This window comes from Lepidothrix coronata, unplaced genomic scaffold (genome assembly GCF_001604755.1).
Source record: "Lepidothrix coronata isolate B3197 unplaced genomic scaffold, Lepidothrix_coronata-1.0 Scaffold120, whole genome shotgun sequence".
NCBI lineage: Eukaryota > Metazoa > Chordata > Aves > Passeriformes > Pipridae > Lepidothrix > Lepidothrix coronata.
Window position 1 is genome coordinate 741,692 of NW_016690300.1, and position 23,262 is coordinate 764,953.

The 23,262-nt window shown below is 39.9% G+C and overlaps 1 protein-coding gene across 4 annotated transcripts in view; it reads right to left on the reverse strand.

Annotated features, from left to right (window-relative positions):
• The window catches only part of LOC108502532 (retinol-binding protein 1), a 40,616-nt gene extending 19,981 nt beyond the window's left edge, over window positions 1-20,635 (reverse strand). For 2 of the 4 annotated variants that reach the window (XM_017825554.1, XM_017825552.1), the window contains exons 1-5: window positions 20,389-20,465; window positions 14,121-14,206; window positions 12,622-12,758; window positions 4,345-4,528; window positions 119-228 (exon numbers count right to left, since the gene is read on the reverse strand). In XM_017825554.1, coding sequence (XP_017681043.1) covers window positions 119-228; window positions 4,345-4,528; window positions 12,622-12,730 — 403 coding nt within the window. In that variant the 5' untranslated portion in view covers window positions 12,731-12,758; window positions 14,121-14,206; window positions 20,389-20,465. Of the gene's footprint in view, window positions 1-118; window positions 229-4,344; window positions 4,529-12,621; window positions 12,759-14,120; window positions 14,207-20,388; window positions 20,466-20,505 lie in introns of those variants that run through there. The other 2 variants (XM_017825553.1, XM_017825557.1) reach the window with 2 other exon arrangements.
• Between the last annotated feature and the right edge of the window lie 2,627 nt (window positions 20,636-23,262).

Below are 23,262 nucleotides of genomic sequence, written 5' to 3' on the forward strand. Positions count from 1 at the left end.
TCCAGCCCTCCACACTCACCAGCTACTCTGTTCAACTTTTTCATTGTCAGTGTAACCTGGTACAGCTGCACAGATTTTAATACTAAACAAAGAGTCACGTTTACAGTTATGAACCAACCTGGGTGCTGGCAAGAAAGGGAATCCCTGGTGGATCTTTCATGCAGATGTTTGTTTTCCATGAATTCCTTCTTGGACTGGAGCAATCTGAGTGATTCATTATAATGGTGCCTGCATTTAAAAGAAAGGCTTCTGTGTGAGATAATCCTCTCAGAGATGCAACAAAGCGATTACCTGGCACTTTCCCCTTCAAGAACAGAGTCTGCTTTTATACACTTTGGATTTGAATACAATTTGTTAAGAATTTGGCATATTCACTCTGCCATGAGATTAGTATCAATGCAGTTAACATTTTGTGGAATTCACAAGCAATGTCCTTTCATGGCATTCTGGCTTTTAAATCCCTTTTGAAATTATGGCAATTTTGGTAGCCAAAAAAAATTCATTACAGTTAAAACATTGTGGAGGTTTTCGCTTGAAACAGGATTAAATCACACTTCAGTCATTAGATTTAAGTTCTTGATTAAATACAACTCCTCATGATCATGTTTTTAGAACATGTGCTCAGATTTCAGGAGGAGACATTTTTGTTCTCTCTCCTCCTCTTCTCCACAAAAACATGTTCCCTGAGTTTTCACCTTGTGGTCTTCCCCTTCATTTTAATTGAAAGAATTCTGAGAAACTAAAAATATACAATTCTTGTAAGATTTTTGACATCTGCTGTGCTTCTAATTTTACTGAGCTCAGACGCATGACGGCAGTCAAGGATCCCTTTGTCAGTTCTTCCAGGTTTCTATTATTTTATTCTTTTGCTGCTCCTGATCACTGGTGCCCCCCTGCAATACTGGTACTGCTACCTCATGTAGGGGCCTTTTCTTTGATCATGAGGGCAAGTGCCAGTGTCAGATCCAAACACCTCAACTCCCTTCCTTCCAAATCAGCATGGCCTTAACTATTTAGAACAGTTCCAGACTTGCACCAGCCTGAGCCATGCTCAGGTGCTGCTCATATTGGCACAAACCAAAATTGCTTCAGGAAACAAGCTCATGGTTAGACAGGACAGGCAGACCCAGAGTCACATCAGTGTCCAGTCTCTGTCTAGCACATCCAGAGCTGACATGACCATCAGCTCTTGTAACTGTACCAAAGCAAAGACTATGAGTTGCAAGGTCCAGTCCGAATTCAGTGCGTGTACAAAGCCACAGATGACCCTCGGAATGTCTGGTGTCAGGAACGAGCTTATAGTTGAGGGATTTAAAAGCACACTCTTCAAATCCTGTAAATACTTTAGCCACAGGAATAAGTTGCACATGTGCCAAGGACCTGCACCCAGACAGGCTGCAAAGCAACCCCCAGTAATTTTTAGTGCTCAGCCACTGGCTAAAGAAACTGCACAGACAAGAGGTGAGGGACATATGGTAGCAGAGAGGAGGTACCAGTAGCTTGGTCTGTGCCTTCCTACACTTCTAATTTTAATCCTGTCTTGATGTAAACAAGATGCTATGTATAGTCAAGCACACTAACTGTGTATTGTGGTCTGACATTCTTGGGCCACGATTCAAAAATAAGAATGCTTGGCAAAGAACTCCCTGCAGGAATAACGTTACAGGACTGCCGAGCCTGAACTGCACAGGGGCTGTTCAGCAGGAGTCTCAAGGGCTGGAGCAGGAGGGTTATGTTGCTGAAAAGATACACCAAAAAGTACAACCAGTCTGCCAGTTTATTAAGCATTTTCTGAACTGTGTATGAAGCTTTGAGTCACTATAGAACTCAATCACAAGCACATCTCAACAAAAGTTAGGTAATGCAGATCTTTGCCAATTCTTAATTACGTACGAGTGTATCTGCACAACAATCAAATCTACAATACAAGAGGAGTGAATGTAGCTCTTTGGTTACTGACAGTACTGTTTCCTTGGCTAGGAAGGATATTCTCAAGCAGCAGATAAGTGGAAATTAGCTCTGTTATGTTCCCTCCTGCTCTCAAAAAAAAAAGCTTGGGATAGTCTCCAAAATTTCCATTCTCATTTAACAACACCACCATAAGTGGGATATGAGCTTTGCTGCTTAAAATTCTTTTATGTCACAACTACTTGTGAGCCTCTGCAAAATCCACAGATTTTCATGAAATGTGACATTTTTATCGCACTCAGTTAAAACAAGCACTGTAAGAAAAGGCCATTCATGTACCTCAGGACAAAATGTTCCTCTGCAGTTAAGTGTACAACTCAAAATACTGATAAGAAGAGACATTTAGGTAAAATAATGATTTTTACCTTTGACTTGCAATAGAAATATCTCTTTCTATTAGTACTGCAGTTTCCTACCTGAGGGAGCTTATAGAGAAGGCAGCAATTGCTCCTTGGTTCTTTGAGCTGGGAAGATCTATAGACTAACCTTGAAAACACGTGAAGAACAACAACTCCACAATAAACAATTGCCTGTTTACACTTAGTGAGATTCTAGCTCTAAAACCAGCTCTTTTTCATCTTTTTTTTACCCGTGACACTTAAAATACAATATAAAGCCCAAACACCCACATGTGCCATTTCATCAGAATGCTGCTTCCCCATTCAAGGGACAGGGGTCAGCATTACATTAGGGCACTGGTTCAGCTCATTAATAACAGGTCAGAATTAGGAAAAAAAATATTTAAGCTAATTTCTCTCCTTAACAAGCAGCCACTTTAACATTTTGTGAATTTAATTATAAAGCTAGAGGTTCATTTTCTAGGCAGACAAGAAGTCTGGCTGTTTGTACCACATTGATAACTACTTTGCCTGAGCAGAAAATTATACATGTAGGTTTTATTTATTGTACCTCTTATCCTAAAGGACTCTGAGGTGGATTTACAACTTACAAACCCAATCTTGCAAGCAGTACACGCTTGGAGCTGTGCAAGATCAAAGCCTTTGTAAGTAGGATCACCTGATCTGAGATTTGGGACTGTGTCCTCTGGAGGAAAATAGTTTTACAGAACCGAAGTTTAGGACAAACATCCCAAACCCAGCCAATACTGCAGAAGAGACCTTTTGGTGATTCCTCACACTGGGATATACAGTTGTGATTCGAGAACACAACAGAGTTTTCTGCAGGGACAGGGGGGCATTGTCAAGCCTTCCTCCCATCCCAATCCTATTCTGCTCCCTGGAGGGGAGGGGCAAATGGAGCAGCTGGATGTCTGTGTTCCCTCAGTGAAGCAAATAAAAGCAGAACTGAAAGGCTCCTTGAATTGTTTTGTAAATATGTAGTGAATTCTTATGTATGCTTTTGTAAAGTAACAGGTCTGGCTTTCAACTCCTTTCACAGGAGCCAAAAGATCTTCCAGGGCAGTTGATGGAAGGCACAATTTAGAGCCGTAAGCTACATGAACACCTGTTTCCACTGAAATAGTAACCTAAAAAATGGGGATAGAAATGAAGAATCAGTGACAGCTCTTAGAGCACATTTGCTGTAGACATCCAGGAAGTCTTCCAGTTTAACTCTATCTGTTGACTTCTGTAGCACCATCCAAAAGATGGTTTAGCACAAGAACTTCGTGTTTTCATACCTTGCCTCATAATGCACTTATTACCATATGGGAAAAGGCATGTTTCCAGGTCCTTGCATCAAGTTAACAGGCTTGGGACAAATTGTTTAATTTTTCCTTCCAGCACAAAGCCCCAGCAAACTCAAAGAGATTTTGAAGAAAACATCAGCAGTGATGTGCTTGGGTTTAACTTGCCATTAGAGTTGATAAGGAACCTTTTCAAGGAAGTGTGAATAGATAAACCTGGAGGCACAACAATGCTAACAAAGCTAATCTGGAACAGGGACACTCCTGAAGAATTGAATTGTTTGTAAACCCTCTCACTTTCTGATTATGATCTCTATTACCTGCTTAGAGACTTAAAACCAAAAAAACCAACATGAGAGCCAAGAACTTTTCCAGCAGAACTCTTTCAGTGGCCAGAATTTTGCAGAGGCTTTCCACATGCATTTAACTACTTAAAGGGCATTAGTGCAGTGCTGTGGTTATTACAGAGGTTTGGGGAAAGCTTATCTGCTTTGCACTAGCAAAGGAAAGCCTCCTGGTGGGGAATCCTGACTTCTGAATGAATGAAAGGGATATGAATTTTCATTGCTCACAGGTAGAATACTTTATTCCACAGCAAGTGAACACAACCAGACATGCTCTGCTTTGCCTGGCTGTTTTACAGGAGTGAGGTCTGTGCACTGACCTGGAAGACCAGCAGATTTTTGGCAGTCAGCAATTTCATAAAGACAGAAAAAAGATAATGTAATTACCTTAATACTTTGACTGTCTCTGTCCATGTCTCCTGCTCACTCTCCCACGGATCAACTCGAATCCAGTCAGATGTCTTCAGTGCTAGTTTAGCCATTGCTATCCTGTGCCTTGCTGAAACCAAGCCTTTCTTTCCATAGTTGTCATTAACAGGAGACATTATGCCCTCAATCACCTGATACCTTCCTTTTGAAAAAAAGAAAAGAAAAAAGAAAATTATGTCCTTTTCACAGAACCTTGAAAATTTAGGGTGGATAACACCTTGGGAGGTCATCTAGTCCAACTTCTTCAAAGGTTAACTTTCATGGTTAACTACAAAATTATAAGACACTATGAACAACTTGTTTTGGGTGTTGTTTTTAATACATTAACAGCAATTAAAATGCAGCTTCTTTGTTTCTCTGTGAACTGCTCACAATTACTATCAATATGTTTATCCTGTTATATGATCCATAAAGGAAAGCTGGATGAACAGACAATTTTAAAGCAAGTAGAGATATTCATAATTTATGTTGCAAAGTACCAAAATCGTTAGATAAGATTAAGTTTCATAGTCCAGTAATTACAGCTTTGATATAGCCAGAGCAATGGATGACTTAACTAATACTACTTTGTTCTTAAGCATCTGATGCTTGTTTATCAAAATCATTGTGCCTTCTTGTGTTAAAGCAAGAATTATGGCACATTATTACAGCTGTGATTAATGTGATTCAGACACATCAGAAGATTCAAGACCAAAGATGGGGCTAATGGGGTCTAAAATGAAACTTATAAACACCAGCTTAGCAGCCACTAAAGCCCCTTTCTGTCAGGCTGATCATGTTAATTAAATTTGAAAATAGGCCCATATTTTTCTACTCCTGTGACATCATGGAATCATTAACACATCAGGCTCTTATTGTTAGATTTTGTAATTCTGTCCTCAAATCAGAAAACAAAAATGTAGCTCTCATTTTGATAAACCATCAGTCACTACTCGAAGCTGCAACCCTCAAGAAATGGAGAGGAGAGAAAGGGTGTTTCAACTGAACAAAAAGGAAACAAAATTATTTCTGATGTAGCACATGCATTTTAAATAGCTATGCTAAATATGATCCTGAAGGGGAAAAATCATCTTCTTTTCTAATTCAGTTGTTTTAACAAAGAAACTTAAATGCAGCATTATTTATAATGAAAACAATACCCCTGGACTCATAATTTTTGATACTGGCACGTGACAATTTAATATTCTAAAATACAATCTAGTAACTTCACATTTATTTTGATGCAATAGGGTAAAATTTTTAAAAGTACTTCACTGGACTTAAGATGGACTTAAAAAAATAGTATGAAAATTCAATGAGATTTGCAACCTCTTAAAATGTCAGCTCAAACCATCCTCTGTTGTAAAACATTCTCATTGCAGACAAAATGAGCAAGATAAAACTTTCCAGAAAAATGCAAAGATGTGCATATAATTAAGTCCATCTCTTGATCTGAAATTGGAAATAATTTCACTTGATTTATGGACAACAATTATTCTCTGGTAGTCTGATATTATACAGAGCTAGAACAAATTGTTATTTAAAGGGAAAGAAAGTACAGTTTGAAGTCACTTCTCATTTAAAGGGAAAGAAGCTACAGTTTGAAGTCATTAGTATGTTAACCTTATTAAAAGGTTAACAATAATTTTATTTTCCACATTTCAGTTTTTTCTTTTCAGTTCCTACAGACATAAATTGTTCCCTTATATTTCAAATGAATATATTAAGTGTAAAAATTAAATTTCTGTGAGATCATGCTAACCAAGAACGAGTCTGTCCTATCCCTGTGAGTTGTAATGATTTCAGTCCTCAGTCTGGCCTAGAACTGCATAAATGGGCTAAGAGCTTCTGATGCCATATCAGCTTGTTCCAAAGCAGAAATGAAAACAACTAGAAGGAAAAAATGAAGGTACTTCAGTACTGACAGTCAAACACAGGAAGTGTTTGAGATGATTCACAGCTGAGTAACCCACACTGTGCAAACACGATGCCCATGAGAGCCTTCCACCTAAAATTACAAGCTCTAGCTGTCAAAACATAGGAAAACATTTTATTATTGGCTGGTAATAACTTGTGTCCTCTTCAGTAATTTGAAAGTTCACCTATTCAAATATGGCCCTCAATTCTGGCAGGCATGCAAAGAGAAAATCATTAAATTCTGTCCCCTTGGGCTTCTCTTAATGTCCACTGCAATTCTCTTCTCTGTCCCATAAATTATTATAGGTAGCTTTAAACCTTTCTTGGTCCAGAATTATCTTCAAATTCTACTTCTCTGGAATAGAATTTTTCATCCTGAAGTGTGTTATTATTGCTTGTCCTAAGTATGTGTAAAAATCCTCCAGGCCCTTAAGTGGCTTTGTTTTTCAAAACATACCTATCACAAGTAGCAAAAAATTTCCTCTTGCTACAAACTTATATTCTCTAAGAACTGTTTAGGAAAACTTGTTAGTGGCTACAAAAGTAATGAAACAAAAACTGTCTCTCAAACATGTTAAAATAGATTATTAAGTTGGTATTTAGTTTTACATAATAAAAGTCACTGTCAATTGTCACAAACACTAGCACAAATTGTAATGCTGAATTAATTTATTAATACTAAAGCAAATTTATCAAATAGCTATTTCATATAAAATTGTATGTGTACTTGGGTTAGGCTTCTAAAGATTTATTTCTTCTAGCAGTAAGTCTGGAATTCACTGTCAGAAACTATACAAAAGGTAAATCATAAAAGTAAATAACCACTACAGGAAACCAAATAAATGAGATACTTCCATACATTTAACTCTGACCCATGACTCATTTTTCTCTGTGTCCCAGGAAAACCCACAACAGACTGGGAAGCTCTGCAGCCTTCTGGTGTGATCCTACCCAGAGAAGAGGAATGACCCCACTGCTGTTCCTCCTTCCTTCCCGTCCCGAGCAGGCAGCAATGGCACTTGGTGCCTTGGTGCTGCTGGATTTCATTCCTTTTCCAACATGCTGCTAAGTAAGTATTATGAAATAGTTCTGGTTTAGCATAAGCAAAATTTCTAGAAACTTTCCTCCCTGCTGAGCAGCGCCCACAAAACATAAGTCTCTTCTGCATTTCCATGATAATTGAGTGAAAGGCAGAGTTAGACTTGCTGGAAGCTTCTCTGACATCAATGAAACACGACACCAACTCAAATACAAAAGTTTTGCCTCCCTGCAGATATGGGCATTAGTTTAAAGACCATGTCATATATCTCTCACCCACTGGGAAAAAAACAAAGGCCAGCTAAGAAAAACCCAACACCCCCTCCAAAACCATACCCAGAGTAAACCACCAAAAAATTCCAAGCCACCAAATCAAAAGCCCTAAACACACACACAAAAATCCAAATCAATACCACACCAAAAGAACTTCCACCAACCTAAACACCAAAAAAACCCCCAAACCCACTGAAAACCAAAGACCAAAAAATCTACCCTCAAACCCAACACACTTTACTCAAGATGACAGCACTCAACTCATCACCTATCTATGGTTTCTGTCCTGTGCATCCAGTCTGCAAGCATAAGTGAAAGAAAATTCCCTGGACTCCTGTTTCTTTCTGGAGACTCTCCCTAATTTTCTTTCAAGCACAGGACAAGATAACTTCTACACAGTGCACTCATGAATGATTGTAGGACACAGGATTGCAAATTTTTTGGCGTTGGGTTTTGGAAGGTTTCTCCAGGAATAAGTATTTTCTTTGCTTCATTACACCTGTTCTAAGGGCATAAACCTACCTACACATCTCAGATTTAACCAAATGCATCTGATGAATGGTTTAAATTTTACTGCATAGTAGGTACACAACATCAAACACATAAATAACAAGTATCACTCTGCTGAGGAGTCAGTTCTCCTTTGTGAGGGAAGTGGCAGCTATTTCAAAATGTAAAATGATGCAAAATGTGCTACCAGTCGTGAACAGTGTTGGAAAATAAGTTACAATATAATGTTCTAACCGTCTATATTGAAACAAGAGCTTACCTTAATGTAAGTTTTCATTTCTTCGTTGAAACGACTGGCACACTTGCTTTTACAAATACAGATAATTACTGGACTATTTAATTTCTTTTATCAGCCTTCTGTGTGTAACTCCTCCAGCAGCTGAGTAACTGAGCATGCACAGTGACCAGCCCTCAAATAAATGCTCAGCCATCTCCACACAGCACATCCACAATAAACCTTTTATATCAAGATCTTAAACACAGCTTCACTTCTACAGTGTTCACTAGAGCTGGACAAAAAGGAGTATCTATGAAAATGAGTATTTCCTCTAGAAAGGATGGATAAAACCACCATTTTGAGAGCAACAATGTGAGTAACAAAATATTGTAGCTCTACTCATAAGACACTTTATTCTGAAACGCTCTCATCCATGTAACATGACTGGAAAGCAATGGTTCTCTGCAGCAGTGTTACAGTACAGGAGGCTGTGATTCCAAGGGCAAATACAGAGGTAACACAAACACCACTGCAAGCTGGGGATGCTCACCCTTTATTCTGCTGGGCTTTATAGTAAGACAACAAAACTTGTGGAACAGAAACACACCTACACTTCTTCCACTTAGGAAAGCATAATTCAGAAGAAGGTTAGAAACTAAACTGTATGCACTGCTAACAGTATTCAGCAAATGGAGTTTGATGTAATGGAAGTGTTTTCATCAGGGATGTGGTATGCCTTGAGATGTCTTAAATTCATGCTTTTGATTTGCACCTCTGCAAAGTGCATTCTATAATTCTTTTGCAATGCCAAGCCACACGTGCATCCCTCTTCATGCACCTTTCAAGGGCAAAGCCTAACACAATGAACCAGGTACTGCTCTAGCCAGGCAAGCACTGCTGTAAATCTTGTAATGAAAAGAAAATAATCAAGTATTTGTTTCCTTTGCATTTTTTAAGCTAAGGCAGTTTTAACTAATGTCTGTCAATATTTATTGTATATGTAGTGAGTAAGTACAGCTGACTGGATCGTGTTCCAGCCCTGTATCTCATACTGCTGCACACACAGTCAAAACAGCAGCATCCAACTGGAGTTCTTCTGTTGTTTTCAAATTCCAGTTATCAGACTTGTTGCAGCAAAAACCAAACTGAAGCCTGCATTTATGCTGACTTGCTGGTGTTACAATCTGGTCCTGTCCCTTTCTTGAAAATATCATTCCACTTCAGTCAAATGCAGCCCTAGAGCAACATAAACTTCCAAATTCTCAAGGCTGGTTAGTGACTAATTATTCCTTGGACTTCTCAGCTCTGCTGTCCAGCACTGCATCTGACACAACCCATTGATGGTGGCACATTTTTTCCCACCTTTTCATAAGCTAGGAACTCATTATTCTACAACTACCCCTTGTGTGTCTTGTCACATAGAAACATCTTAGTCTTTCATCCCCTTCTCCTCTGCCCTCTATCCCTTTTGGTCTTATCTGGAAACATGGTGATCTAATATCTCAGTATTCCACTGGCAATACTTGGGAAACAAGATTATAAATATCTTACATAGATTAATTCTAGTAATATATCCTTTTGGACTTTATGGTCAAATGAGAAACACATTCAGAGAGAAATAAAAGTATTAGTTATTAACAGACTGGAAAGGTACTTGCTGGAGTCACTCAAGTTTCAAGAAACAATTTTAAAACAAGGCATTGAATCTCAGAAAATTTTAGCTGTGTGTGAGGATGTGTAAGGCATGAAATTTGCATGAGTAGACTCAAAATCCAGATAAAGAGAATCATTAGAGTCATCCAGACACATGTTATATTTAAAAGGCAGCATGACAAGATTTGTTGGCTGAGAAAGGATGAATTACTTCACATGTGGCAATGAAACTGCTTAAAATACCAGAAACTCAATAAAATTTCCTACTTGAAATAGGGATGTATGAAAAATAAGATTAGGCAGCATTTGAAACTGAAGTGATGTACAAAAAGCTGGCAGAGAGAATTACTGGAGCTGTCAGTCAGGATGCACACCAGGGACAGTCATGTCATTCCTGACAGCAAAACCTGACTCTGAAGTCACAGAATCATTAAGGTTGGAAAAGTCCTCTAAGATCACTGAGCCCAACCATTAACACAGCCCTACCGAGTTCAGCACTACAACATGCCCCCAGTGCCAGATCCACACAGCTTTTGAACACCCCCAGGGCTGGTGACTGCAGTGAGCTCCAGCCAAGCCACTTCACAACTCATCATCCCAGTCCCATCTGGAATGAAGAACTCCTGCAACAGAACCAAATGAAGCCGTTCTCACAGCCTGGTAACGGCCCCTTGTGCTGGGTGATTCCCCACTCCTGCTTCTCACCTTCCCAGGCACTCAGTGTGTGTCAGCTTCCAAGCGCACTGCTCCCTCTGAGGAGGGAATCCCTGGGAATACAGCATCCTCCTCCCTCAGTTCAAACAAACCCTAGCCATGGATCACCACTGTTCTCCAGCCCCACTACCAGCTCCCAGTCTGCAGCTGGGGCTTCTCAGCAAATGAGCTCCAATTTCTCCCCTCCTTCCCTGGGTAACCACAGAACTGGAAACAGGATTAAAATCGGGAGAGAATGACCAATTAACTTCCTGGGTAGGAATGGGTCTACTATCAAACAGGCATCCCAAATCAGTCATTTTTATAGCACTTTGCCAACCCCCTCTGCTTGAGAAACTATCTTCACAGTGGGAAGGAGATCATACAGGAGATTTGTATATCCATACATAAAAACACATATACCTGCACTTACAGGTACTTCAAATAAAGCCACCTCGACTTGTGATGGGTAACAGGATCCTTGCTTTGCACTGCAGGCAACCCAGACACAAATGAAGGGTTTCTTTAATGCATAAAGCCCTAATACTAGTGAGTCTTCACACATTAAACTAAGAAGTCAAAAGGCAAGTCACACCCTATCCAGAACTAAGCACTGACATTAGAGAGGTGCAATGTAATGCACAATTTCCATTTCAGCTTTCCACAATTTCAATTTTAGTATGATTTTTACCAGACTTCTTTAAGTAGCCTGCTCTGAGTAAGGGCTGGAGTCTCATTACACACATTCTGGAGCAGACTAAACCATGAATTGTGATTCAGACAGAGCCATAACTCATTTCCCAGTCCAAGGTAATGAAATGTTACTTAAACAGAATTACCAATTGGTCTCACATTACCCTTCTACTCCTTGCACACCTGGGCAGCAGAATCGGTTACAAAATTACAGTGAAAAAAGTCAATTAAAATCTCTTTTTAACCGTTTATTTCCAGTCTTGCAGGAGCAACAAAATAATATTAAAGTTATGGGACAACAGAGACTTGTAGAGGTTGCTCTCTGAGCCAGCTCTGTAATTCTTCCTCATGAGGGTCAAGGCATTCTGACAGGATACAGAGAGTAGGTAGTTGCTGCATTTCCTGCACAGGGGTATCAGTGGGTTACCAGATCCTCTCCCCGCCTCAGTTTGACAGCTACATTCCTTCTACTGTTATTTGCCCTTCAGGTTCCTACTGAACCACCTCCCTAGGAACTTCTGTCAGATTCCAGTAAACTACAATTCCCTCACTACTGCTTCCAGAAACATAAATGCAAATTTCAGCTGCCAGATGAAAAAAAAACAAACCAAAAAACCCCCTCAGCAACTAAGGAGCTGATCAAGCTTAGAATTCAGTGCCTCTCAGTGGCTCTTCTGATTCTTGCTGAAGTTCCCGATGTTACCCACTTTCTCCTTTGTTGCCAAAACATTCTATCCTGCTGATATCTCACTTTTTTTTATAGTTTATGAACAAATTATTTTTCTAGGATGGAAAAAGGGCCTCTTAGTGAAGATGGATAATGAATAATTAACGTTTCACCTTTTCTCCGGTTTCACCTGGCTGTCAGGACTGCTGACAGGTACCACTTCTTACTAAAACATGTATCATAAAAGCATGAAATTTGAACATATAAATGATTCTTCTCAGTTTCAGAATTATTAAGCATACTCCTTCACAAGGCTCAGCCAGTTCCACGAATACGATCCTAAAACTGCTGATGAAACTTCCACTTTATTTGCGTGAACACTCATTATACTTTTTTAAACGCTGAGCCAAAGGAAGAGGTAATGCTACACTTCCTGCATTGAATATGCCACGAGAGCCTCATATTAAATGATCAATAAAGAGAATTAAAGTTAAGCCAGACATAAATGGAGAGCTTATCCAAGCAAGTACTGAAGAGGTTCCTTCCTTTTGCCAGGCAAGCCCTGTGCGTGTGCCCCTCAGCCCCCCTTACTGACCTGTTTGGTGCAGGTGATCTCTAGCCAGCTCAAACAACCGCAGGTGCATGTTTGTGATGGGGTTGAAGGAGCCACAGGCTAGAAGGATGACAGGGATCCTGCTCTCCATCCTGACAGCAAAACATTAAAACTCCACCCTAAAGAAAAAAAAAATTAAAATAAAAGCCACTTGACAAAGAGAAGCCCCTGTCTATTCTTCCTAATCTAAAAGGAGCAGCATTCTCAGAGTTGTGTATTCATGGAGCACCAGAGAAGTAGCAGGAGATCGGTCCTGTGTGTTAAAATGTCAGGCACCTCAGTAAAAATGGAGCAGAAATCAGTTTAAATTAGTCACTGTGCTTGGAGCTACTTATTTGCATAGCTCTTTTTACAACTGATCCAGAATATACCTGCATGGTAAAGACATGTATGTCCCACACACGTCTGTGAATTCAATTTATTTTCCTAGATTTGAAATCTCTACAATGCTCACACCTATATATCAGACATACAGTATTCTCCTCACTTTCCCTGGCCTCCAGGCCTCTCCACCAAATGTTAACTGTCTTCCTGCAGAAGACACTTGCATCCCAAACTTCAGCAGTCAGTCTTGGGTTAACAGACCAAATCCAGCCTGGATTCTGTGCTCTGTTCAGCCAAGTCTTACTCTCCATCTGCAGTACAACCAAGTACTGTAGCTCAGAGCCTACCTCTTACTGTTCCCAGGCCTTATATTCCCTATTTTTTTAACTTCTCTGACTTAGAAAAATTTAATAGTAACAGTTACAACAATGTGAAGTCGATGTTTTGTAGCTGCCAACTCTATCAGTTAATTTACAGAGGATTTACAGTTCTGAAGCTTGGGACTGTACCTCTGAACAGCATTCAGTGCACCCTGAAACAAATTTTAATATTTCCACTTGTGACACATTAGCAGTTTGCAAAATTTTATAGAGAAAATTCTTTGAAGCATAAGTGCTATCTGTAACTTGAACATTTAGTACTAAATATACATATAAAGATTCTTTCATAATGTTTTTATCTTACTTCACTCATTTCTCATATCTCACATCATACTCAGGGAGAAAAGACTTGCTGGCTGCAGAGCCATTGGAAGTTAGCAACAATTTTATGGTTTACAGTTGTAGCAGCTGCAGGAAGCACATTTCACAGCACCCTCTTCTCTCTCTCTCCTCTGCTTTACTGTCCCTGTGTGGACACCAAACAAACTCACACATGAGAACTGTATGCAAAATCTGCAGGTTGTTTATTCAGAAAAACCAACACCAAAGTTTTAGTTTCCATATCAGCAGTTCTGTAAATGTATCTTGATTGTCTTTTTGCCTTGAAACAGTGAGCAAAGCATTAGTATGTGAATGGGAGCTCTCACATGTGCTGGTCCATGGCTGTGTGAATTCTTCTGTTCTGATGAAGGGTGGTTTATATTCCCATTGCTGATCTTTAATTTGCCATCTTAGCTGAATGACTGCTTTTGTTTTTCTTTTAATTCTATTTCTCACCTGAAACAAAGGTGTTGGATGGTTTGATTGCAGCTCTTACTCATTCATACCCTGCAGACTCCAGGGAAAGACTTCAACCTGTAATTCTTAATGATAATCAGACAACACCAATAGTGGAAACTCAAAAATCATCCAACAACAATAAAAAGACTAAAAACAAACAAACAAGCAAACAAAAACAAACCAAGAATGTACTAATATTAAACATGTAATGAAGTTGTGTTGCATAAGATGTTTTACACATATATACACCCCCATTTATAAAATCTAGTTATATATTAAAAAAAAAAATCAAAAGAGCAGTGTTTTTATTCCTACTGTCCCCAATATAGTGTATCTTAAACCTATTCAACAGGTCTAGTACAACAGTTAAAATTTCAAACAAAACTTTCTGATTCAGCCACTATCTTGGCTGGTACTAATTAATTAAAGGTTTAAAATCAATAGAACACCACTCAAAATAAGAGGAAAAAAAAAAAAGAAAGTTAAGTGATTTTTCAGCTAAGCTCTCTTGAGAAATCAAACACAGGAGGAAACTCTAACCACAGAGCCTGTGTGCCCTGCTCTGGGCACTTGTACCAACAGCCCTGGCCAAGCAGGTGCCTCCCTATAAATGCCAGTCACCTCCCACCCGAGTGTCTGCAGCGGGGAAAGCTTTCAGCAACATGCAACATCATGTGGCAATACACAAAAGGGCAGTTACCATCAAATTTAATCCATATAAAAAAGGGTTTATGATGGACAAATCACTATTAACTTCATTAGAAAATTCCCGCAAGTTCTCTTCCTGTTGCCTCTATTCCTACAATATGTCAATAATAGATGATGTAACAGATGACCACAGCTAAGTTCTGCTGAAAGACAGGAATTAGAGCCATATCTGATTAATTATCAGCAGCACAATGAAGTGCTGAGCAGTGCAGGCTGATTCATGAGCTGTTAAATTAGTAAACTGGAGAACAAGACACTGATCCGTGCACGCTCTGAGGCACTCACCCTTGAGGGAAAATTTCTGCAAAGAACAGAAATAAAAACCCAAATCCTAGCACAGGATTAAAGTGTTATCTCCTCCTGTGAGGATGAATCTAGATTAATTTAGATGAAATTTAGATTTGAACAAGTTCAAAGCTGCCCATTTCCATTCTCTTACTGGGCCACATCATTAACTCATATATATTCATGTAGATGCACTGAGTCCAGCTGAGTTACACCAAATGACATTACAAGAATATTATGGCTGCTAGACATATTTTCAAAGTCAGAAAATAAAAAGTGCATTTTAGTAGCTGACCCAAACCACAGCAAACCACAGTACACAAATGTCCCTTAAAAAATATGACTGGATATCAGATTTTCTCACACTGTAAATAATGAGAGCCACCCCTGTAACAGAAGTTACTCCAGTCAGTAAGTTCCCAGCATGTGCTGTCACTGAAATCAATCCTCTGCAACAGTGACAAATATTTACCAGTGTATCCCCACCTTCCACTTTAATAATGAACGTAAGTACCTGGGTGAGAGAAAAAATTAAAAATGTACAATCTAAGGTGACATTTTATTTACTCATTAAAAAGCTTGTCACCCCAGCAAAGAAGAATAGTTTGTTTCAGTTTTCACTGGAGCAGCAGCTTGTACAACCTTATAAAAATAATCCCTGCTTTTTCACATGTATCTTTGAAATTGTCTCAAAGCACAAAAGTAATAAATAATATTAATAATGCATAGGGATCTTTTGCTTAATTTGAGGGGGTACTCACTAGTTTTATTTCATCTCTGTCCAGGCAGCAATTTTCCCAACAAACCAAAAAGTTTTCCATGGAGAAGTTACCTCACAGAAAACTGTGATATGTCTGTGGCCCAAACTCCAAGTGCCCTGGTGGCAACCAGAGAAAGCAGCCTGAGCAGAAGTGTCTCTTCCTCTCCTGAAATTATAACCCTTCAAATCACAGTAGGATACTTCACTCTTGCAATTCCTTTATTTCAGGCTGTATCTGTGGGGAAGTTCCCTCTCACAGAAGAGCCAACAAAATCTCTCCATCCGTGACATCTCTGAAATCAACCTAAACATCACTTATAGTTGCTTTTACTTTTATTTATTTTTTTCTTCTCCATACATCTAGTTCTCTGTTTTCAATTTCCATTCCCAACTGTTTCTGCTCCATTGCTACAAAGAACCTACAGTTGAAAGGAACTAAACAAAAAAAATCACCACAAAAAGTCCACATGGATAAAGCATGAAAAATATAAATAATAAATTGAGCACAGGATTCAAGCAATCTGAAATACGTGCAAATATTGAACCTCTAGTTCATAATGCTCATGGTATTGCCTTCAGTGATTTTCAAGTGCAAAAAAATGAGCAGAAATATTCTTTAGCACAACTTTAAAAGGATGGTGTTCACAATACACATAAAACAGTGCCTGTGAGCTCAAGTCAACAACGTAATTTTTTTAAGCCTGTGGAGTTGTTGCAAGTTTAGAACTTGTAACTGGAATTACACGCTGGGGCACAAGAGGGTCTGGTCCCAGAATCCAGCCAATAAGAAGTCCACAGTGATGGTCCCATGATAGTATCCTATAGGATATATTCCTCTTCATATTCTTAATATTAAGAATATTATATCATCCTGCCAAATAATCCTGCTTACAGCAATAAGGGATGGAACAACTCAGCAACATGGAATTCAGAAACCACCATTCATGCACGTCAACAGTAAACTCCCATGTTTTTAACACGCCTATGTGGGCATTTACTAAATATTTTGAGGTCATTAGATTATCTGTTATCCTTAAACAGTAAACATGTAAAGAAAAAACAAAGTATAACAGTCTTAATATTCTTTCTCTGCATCTCTGGGAAAATAACGAAATAATCCCCATTTTGTAAACTGCCCACTGAGCATTTGACAATATTTAGGCACAGAGATCTGTAGCAGTTCCATCTGGTGTCAAAGCCAATGATACCTCCCCAACCCAGACTATGCAGAAAATAAGTAAAAAAAGACCATCTTGTCCAACTTCCCACAGCCAGCTTGCTGGGAAATGCAGGATGTCAGCGTGCATTACACAACAGCAGTCCCTGCACATTTGGCAGCATTTCCACAGGGTCACAGGGACACAACCAACTCCTGGCACCTTCTTGTATTTACTGCAGGATGAGCTTTATAATTACTTACCCAGTAATCCCCTGTGATCACTCAACATCTAACCCTCAGCTCCTTTCCTACTCCTCGTGCCCATATCACACAAATAAATAAGTTTTTTATTCTCCTACAGTTGTATAAAGCCAATAGTCATCCTTCTGTTTGCATGTATGAGTCAATCACCCACAAAGAGCAATATATTGATCTACAGAAAAGAGAGGATACATGCAGAACTAAACCCCAGGGTGGTTATTTTTAAGCAAACAAACAGCTGATTTAGCAAAAACACCAACTTGTCTGTCAAAACAGTCTCTTGCTAAAACTTCAAGTTCCTTCCGAGAAGCCCCTCAGAGTGATTTTTTTGTCTATCATCATCATTGTAATTTTCTTATAACTAGCAAGATACACTTAGCATAACCTAAGGCAAATCTCAGAAATACAGCTTGCACACAAATGGAAGATATTTAAGCAGTAATGAAAGCATCTTCAATCACTAAAATTTGCTTTTATAAAGCTGGCTTTAAAAGGTAGCAAACTAAGGAAACATCTAAAAGCACTACTGTAGAACAGATGCAAAATAATCATATATAGCAAGGAAATGCAGGATTTCCAGAAAAAACAGCAAGACCAAAGTTAAAACATCAACATCCATAATCCCACTAGTTACTTTTGGGTTTCAAAGAAGGGATCACTATTTGCCATCATGCTGTGTTAGGAGCAACTAATCCCTGACAGAGTTTATGTAGTCAAGGAAAGAACATCTCACTGGCTCTTCAGTCATATGGAGCAGGTCTTCTAGCAAAGGGAAGAATTAAAAAAAATAAGCTAAAATCATGACTAAGAAAGATATCTTTCTATGCTTTGAAGTTTACCAGACCACCTGAAAGCAAGAAGGAATTCTGCAATACGTAGAACTGCTCAGTTTGTTAAGTGCATGATAGGTCTCGTTTTCCTCTGAAACTTCATCTATTGGTTACTGCCCGAGGCAACAAACCCAGCTCAACAATTGAGGTGGATAATGAATATATAAGGCTGCTGCTGGAAACAATGTGCCCTCCTGCACACCCTCGGTAGCATCCAGGTGCCCCTAAGCATAGCCTACTTGCCAGTGAGAAACTTACTTGCAGCTATATTTTTAAGCCATCAAAATGCAAAGCATCATGTGCATTTCTTGCACTAATATAAGAATTTTCCTAATAAGACTGAGGATTTTGCATAGCAATGAAGCAGTTTAAGTAAACGGCTCCTAGGCTCAAGAGTTCCCATCGCTTCTTATCTTTTTATTTTAATTAAATGATTGCTTTAGAACTTTACTTGTCTTGTACAACCAAAGAACTCGGAAATTACATTGCCCTGCCTATTGTCCAAAACGTGCTCTCTCTTTAAGAACATCTCACCCATGTGGGGATTTCTATCTATCCAAAGAAAAAGACATGAGATTCTGAAACAACTACACTGAAATGTTTATAAATTGTTCTGATGATTAAAGTATACACTAATAACCATATAGTCATACTATCTCCAAAACTTTGCACCTCCTCTTTTTTTGGTGGCAGACAAGAAAGCCAACAAAATGCTGGGCATCATGAGGAAAGGTACCAAGACCATCACATGGGGTATTGTCTTAGTGCTACCAAAAACCTGGGTGGGACCAAGCCTTGACTGCTACGAGCTGTTCTGGTCTCAGCTCAGGATGGGCAGTTCAAATAGCCAAGTGAATGGAGCCACCGCTGTTCAGGAGAGGCAAAAAATGTCAGAGACTGTTTGGTTTGGAGAGGGGGGAGCTTGGGGGAGGCTACAGCTGAGTTTTACAGAATGATGAAAGCACTGGTTAAATTGAAAGCACAACTTCTTCCTGCAACTTCTTCCAGTGAAAGCAATACCAAACTTTACAACAGGCAAGAAGAGCACTCTGGGTGGATACATCCATGTGTGGTGTCCCTAAGGAACACAAGGTGAAACAAGTGGCCAGGTTAGTTTCCCTAAACTGCATCTCCTCTCTCCATTGCCTGTGACAGATGGCTGGGCTGGACAGCACCTCTTATGTCTTTGAAACTCTCCATTATACTTTGTGAGCCTAAAAGGCTCATTTCTTACTTTCTTCTAGCTATTGTTAAAAAAAATGCACAATGCTTGGTGAGGGGACATCTACACTTTTTTTTTTTTTTTTAAAGTGGCAGTTGCACTAAAACAACAACACGGGGGGGGGCCGGGAAATACAGTTGTGAAGTTGGCTGGTGAGATGCAGCCAGTCCTTCTTCAGGCCAGGGCAGGCAGCTGTGGGTTAACAGCTTCACCCAGCCAATTTAGTCTGCTCCAGATGCAGCAATAGCTACTGAAACATTTTATGAATTAAGTCCTTAGAAATCATCACTGCAATGAAATCCAATTTGTCTAATTAAATTATTGTAAAAGGCAGAACCTTAAATAGCTCAAATTCCCCTCTGACAGGACTGTCACCTACTGCGTCCTTAGTGCCTCCCTAAGACATCTCTGGACTTCCCGAAGTCCGGATCATCCGAACACTAATTAGCTTATCATAGCTACACCAAAGCCTAAAATTTGCATTTCTGAAGTGAAAGGCATGAAGGTAATTTACTGCCAGAACCACACAATGGAACCAGACTTCAGCAGCAACTGTGGTGCTGCAAAGCTTAAAGAAGACAAACATCAGGGACTGCTTATAGAACTGAACCACAGCTGTTGCACAAGGGGGGAGACAACCTCTTAAAGTGGAGGAGAAAGATGAATTACACAGATTTAAAAAAAAAAAGGGGGAAAGTAACCGTATATGCTCTTGTCCTATTTAACTCTAGCACTTGAGGGGGGGGGGGAGAGAGAAAAAAAAAAAAGCTTTAATTTTCTGTTTTAAATACCAATATATATGCACACAGAGATATACACACACACGTTCCTGGGTATATGCTTGTGGTGTGATTGCCGGGGAGAGTACAACACGGGACAGCCCGGCCTACCCGGCCCCGCCGCGCCGCGCTCCGACCCGCCCCCGCTCTCCCCGCCCTCCGCCCCGCTCGGAGCCGACCCCGATCACCGATCCCCGGCTGCTGCCGCCGCCGTCGCCTCCTCCCCTCCCTCCCTCCTTCCCTCCCTCCGTCCCTCCTTACCGCGGCTGGGGGGCCGCTCTCCCCCGCCCTCCCCCGGCAGCTCCGCCCGGGCCGGCCCAGCGCGGCCGGGCCTCCCCCGGCGGCGGCGCGGAGCGGGGACTTCTATGCCGCATTCACCTGGAGGTGACGTCCCAAACCTTGGGCTTCCTGCTGTTATAACTGTTGTTGAAGGACGGGCCCTGCGGCTCCAGGGTTGCGCTTTCGGCGTGGTGAGGACGAAAAGGGTTCCTGAATTCGTGTGGCTTTCTCAGAGGCTTGGGCTTGGAGTAGTGGAGCTCAGGTTTCTCGGTGTATTGGATGGCCTCATAGAGTCACCTCCTTTTTCAGCAGCTGTGCAATATTCTGAAAAATACAGAAATGTCACAAAATGTGCCTTTAGTAGATTTTTGCATAAAAGTGAAGTCCAGAGAATTTAAAAATAGTTTATTTCTTTAATTTTAGGCATATAAAATCCAGTGTCTTGCGACGTCCAAATGTCACCAGTCAAGTCTAGAATCTACCCCAAACCTCCTGTTTTTCATGGTGTTGAAGGGAAACACAACTATTCTTCTTGTCTGACATTGTGGTAAAAAGTGAGTAGGACTGTGGACTGCATTTTTAAGCTTTCCTGTGTAAAGTGCACATGCAAATGATAAAGCTTCACTCTTACTCAGAGGCCATGAGCTGTGCTTCAGGCCTCCGGCTGGCCTTGCTCAGGGCTGGCCAAGGGACGGTGTTGGCATTCATGTCTTTGGATTGAGACTGGCAGCAGGGTTTATACTTTTGAGGTTTAACCTCAGGAAGTTTGAAATCGTAAATTAGATTTCCCAGACAAGGCACAAGCTTAAACAAAACCAAGCCAGTTAGGTGTATAAAGTCTCACATCGTCTGCTTTTAAGCATATATGGCTGTTGGGTTTGGGACTTCCTCCCTAATGCTGAATTTCTCACACCAGCAGATGGTCCCCACAGCTTCAGGGTGATAAGAGCGGCAGTGTGGGCTGTGCTGAAATTCTTGTTTACCTGTGTGTGGCTGTGTATTTCTCCCTGACATTTCCTTACTCCTCATTGGTCCTGCCCTCTTCACATGAAGTTTTAATTTTAGAATGCAACTTGTAACTTGAGATGGTAGGGAAATCCTGCTGCTAGTGGTGTTGTTTGTCATTGTTTTAAAGAGAAAAAATGTGGGACAAAAAGACTACACAAACCCTTTCATATATTTAACAACCCAGACTATAGGTGCTCAGCTTTTAAATTCTATGGGATGATAAAACGATGGCAAACCAGACTGGCAGTTTTGAAATTAACTAATGTGTATATAAATAATCCTTTTTGTCAAAGGATCTACAATGTTATAGAAACAATAATTCCCCAACTCCTTTTGAGAGACAAAAGTCTATTTAAAAAAACTTTATGAAGCTGACATCCCAGTGCATAATGGACCATTTGCTTTGGCTGACCAGCCTTACTCTGAAAAGGAGGAGTTAGGATTAAAACTTCCTTTTTCTAGAGTTTGAATTACTGTTGGGTGTTTTAGGAATAAATAAGATTCCCTATAAAAGGAGACCTAGTCCTTTATTTACAAAAAAGATGACCAATCCAAAGATTAAATCTTGTGCATCAAGATGAAAGCTAAAAATGAGCTGCTGAGTTGACACAAATTAATGTGGCTCAACTGATCTCAGTGGAAACTGTTCTGTGCTGGCTGAGGTTCTGTCCTTCACAAGTTTTGTTGTGAACTGAATCATAGTTGTGGTAATAATTACTTTTCTGTTGCTTTTAAACCTAAGGTTTCCATTTCACATTAGGTTTTAATAAACTGTTTAATATATAAAATGCTTTTAGAACTGGGAATAATTTGCTGATGCTAAACAAATGGAGCAGTAGGTCTGATCCTAAGCTGTGTTCTCCTCTGAGCCCATGTGAAGTGGGTGAGATTGCAAATCGTGCCTGAAGTGCAAGTGATGTAAAAGGGAAGATATGAGAAGAGAGGAGTATCAGACAAGGAAGTGGACAGGAGCTGCAGCACTGAGATGCCACACTGCACAGGAAGAACAAATGACCACAGAAAGTTCCACAATGATTGTGAAAGATGATCTGGTTAAAACCTGTCTTCCAGCAATTAAATGAAGACAAAGTTACCCCTACAAGATCATGTAGCCCTCTGACAATTACCTAAGGATAATGGTAATCACTGCACTGGCTTCTGCTCTTTGTCACAGTATTACTCTCATGGGTTTCAGTTCTGGCCTGCTTTCAGTGCGACTTTGGAGCAACATGTTGCTCTGTTACTCTTCTGTTGGTATTAAGTAAAACATAAGTCAGAATACCCCTGCCAAGGTGTAAAACCATGAGTATGAAATTCCAAGCCAAAGTTGTTCCAGATGCTCTGAATCAATCGTTGTAAGAAAATTTGGCATTGGATGCGGTGCTTGAGACACAAAGCTCCCAGGGTCTTACATAAGTTCTGCACGCTGAGGCTGTAGGATTAGGCCTTGTAATTGTAAAATCTGCCAAAACAGCAGCACGGCAAAGTCTTTTAGTTCTTGGCATCTGCTCTGTACTGATGGGTGGTTCAGATCTGAAGAAAATTCTATTGGGACGAGATGGAGAAGCAAAACATGAGGGAAGTGTTCATTAACCTTTCCCCTCCATAACAGAATTGGAAAGCATTAGCTTGAAGGCTTGGCTTGATTCACTCAGCTTCATTTATGAAGTAAATACACAAGCTTTTATCTCTAAATTACTTAAATGCTGCAGTTATGGTTGGTTTGAACATTACATCAAATATTACAAGTACAGGAGGACAAGAAAATGTTAACTTCTTGCAAATGGAAATCTTTCAATTGTTTGATTGCTATTAGAACTAAAGGCAAACATTAGCAAATCCATTATT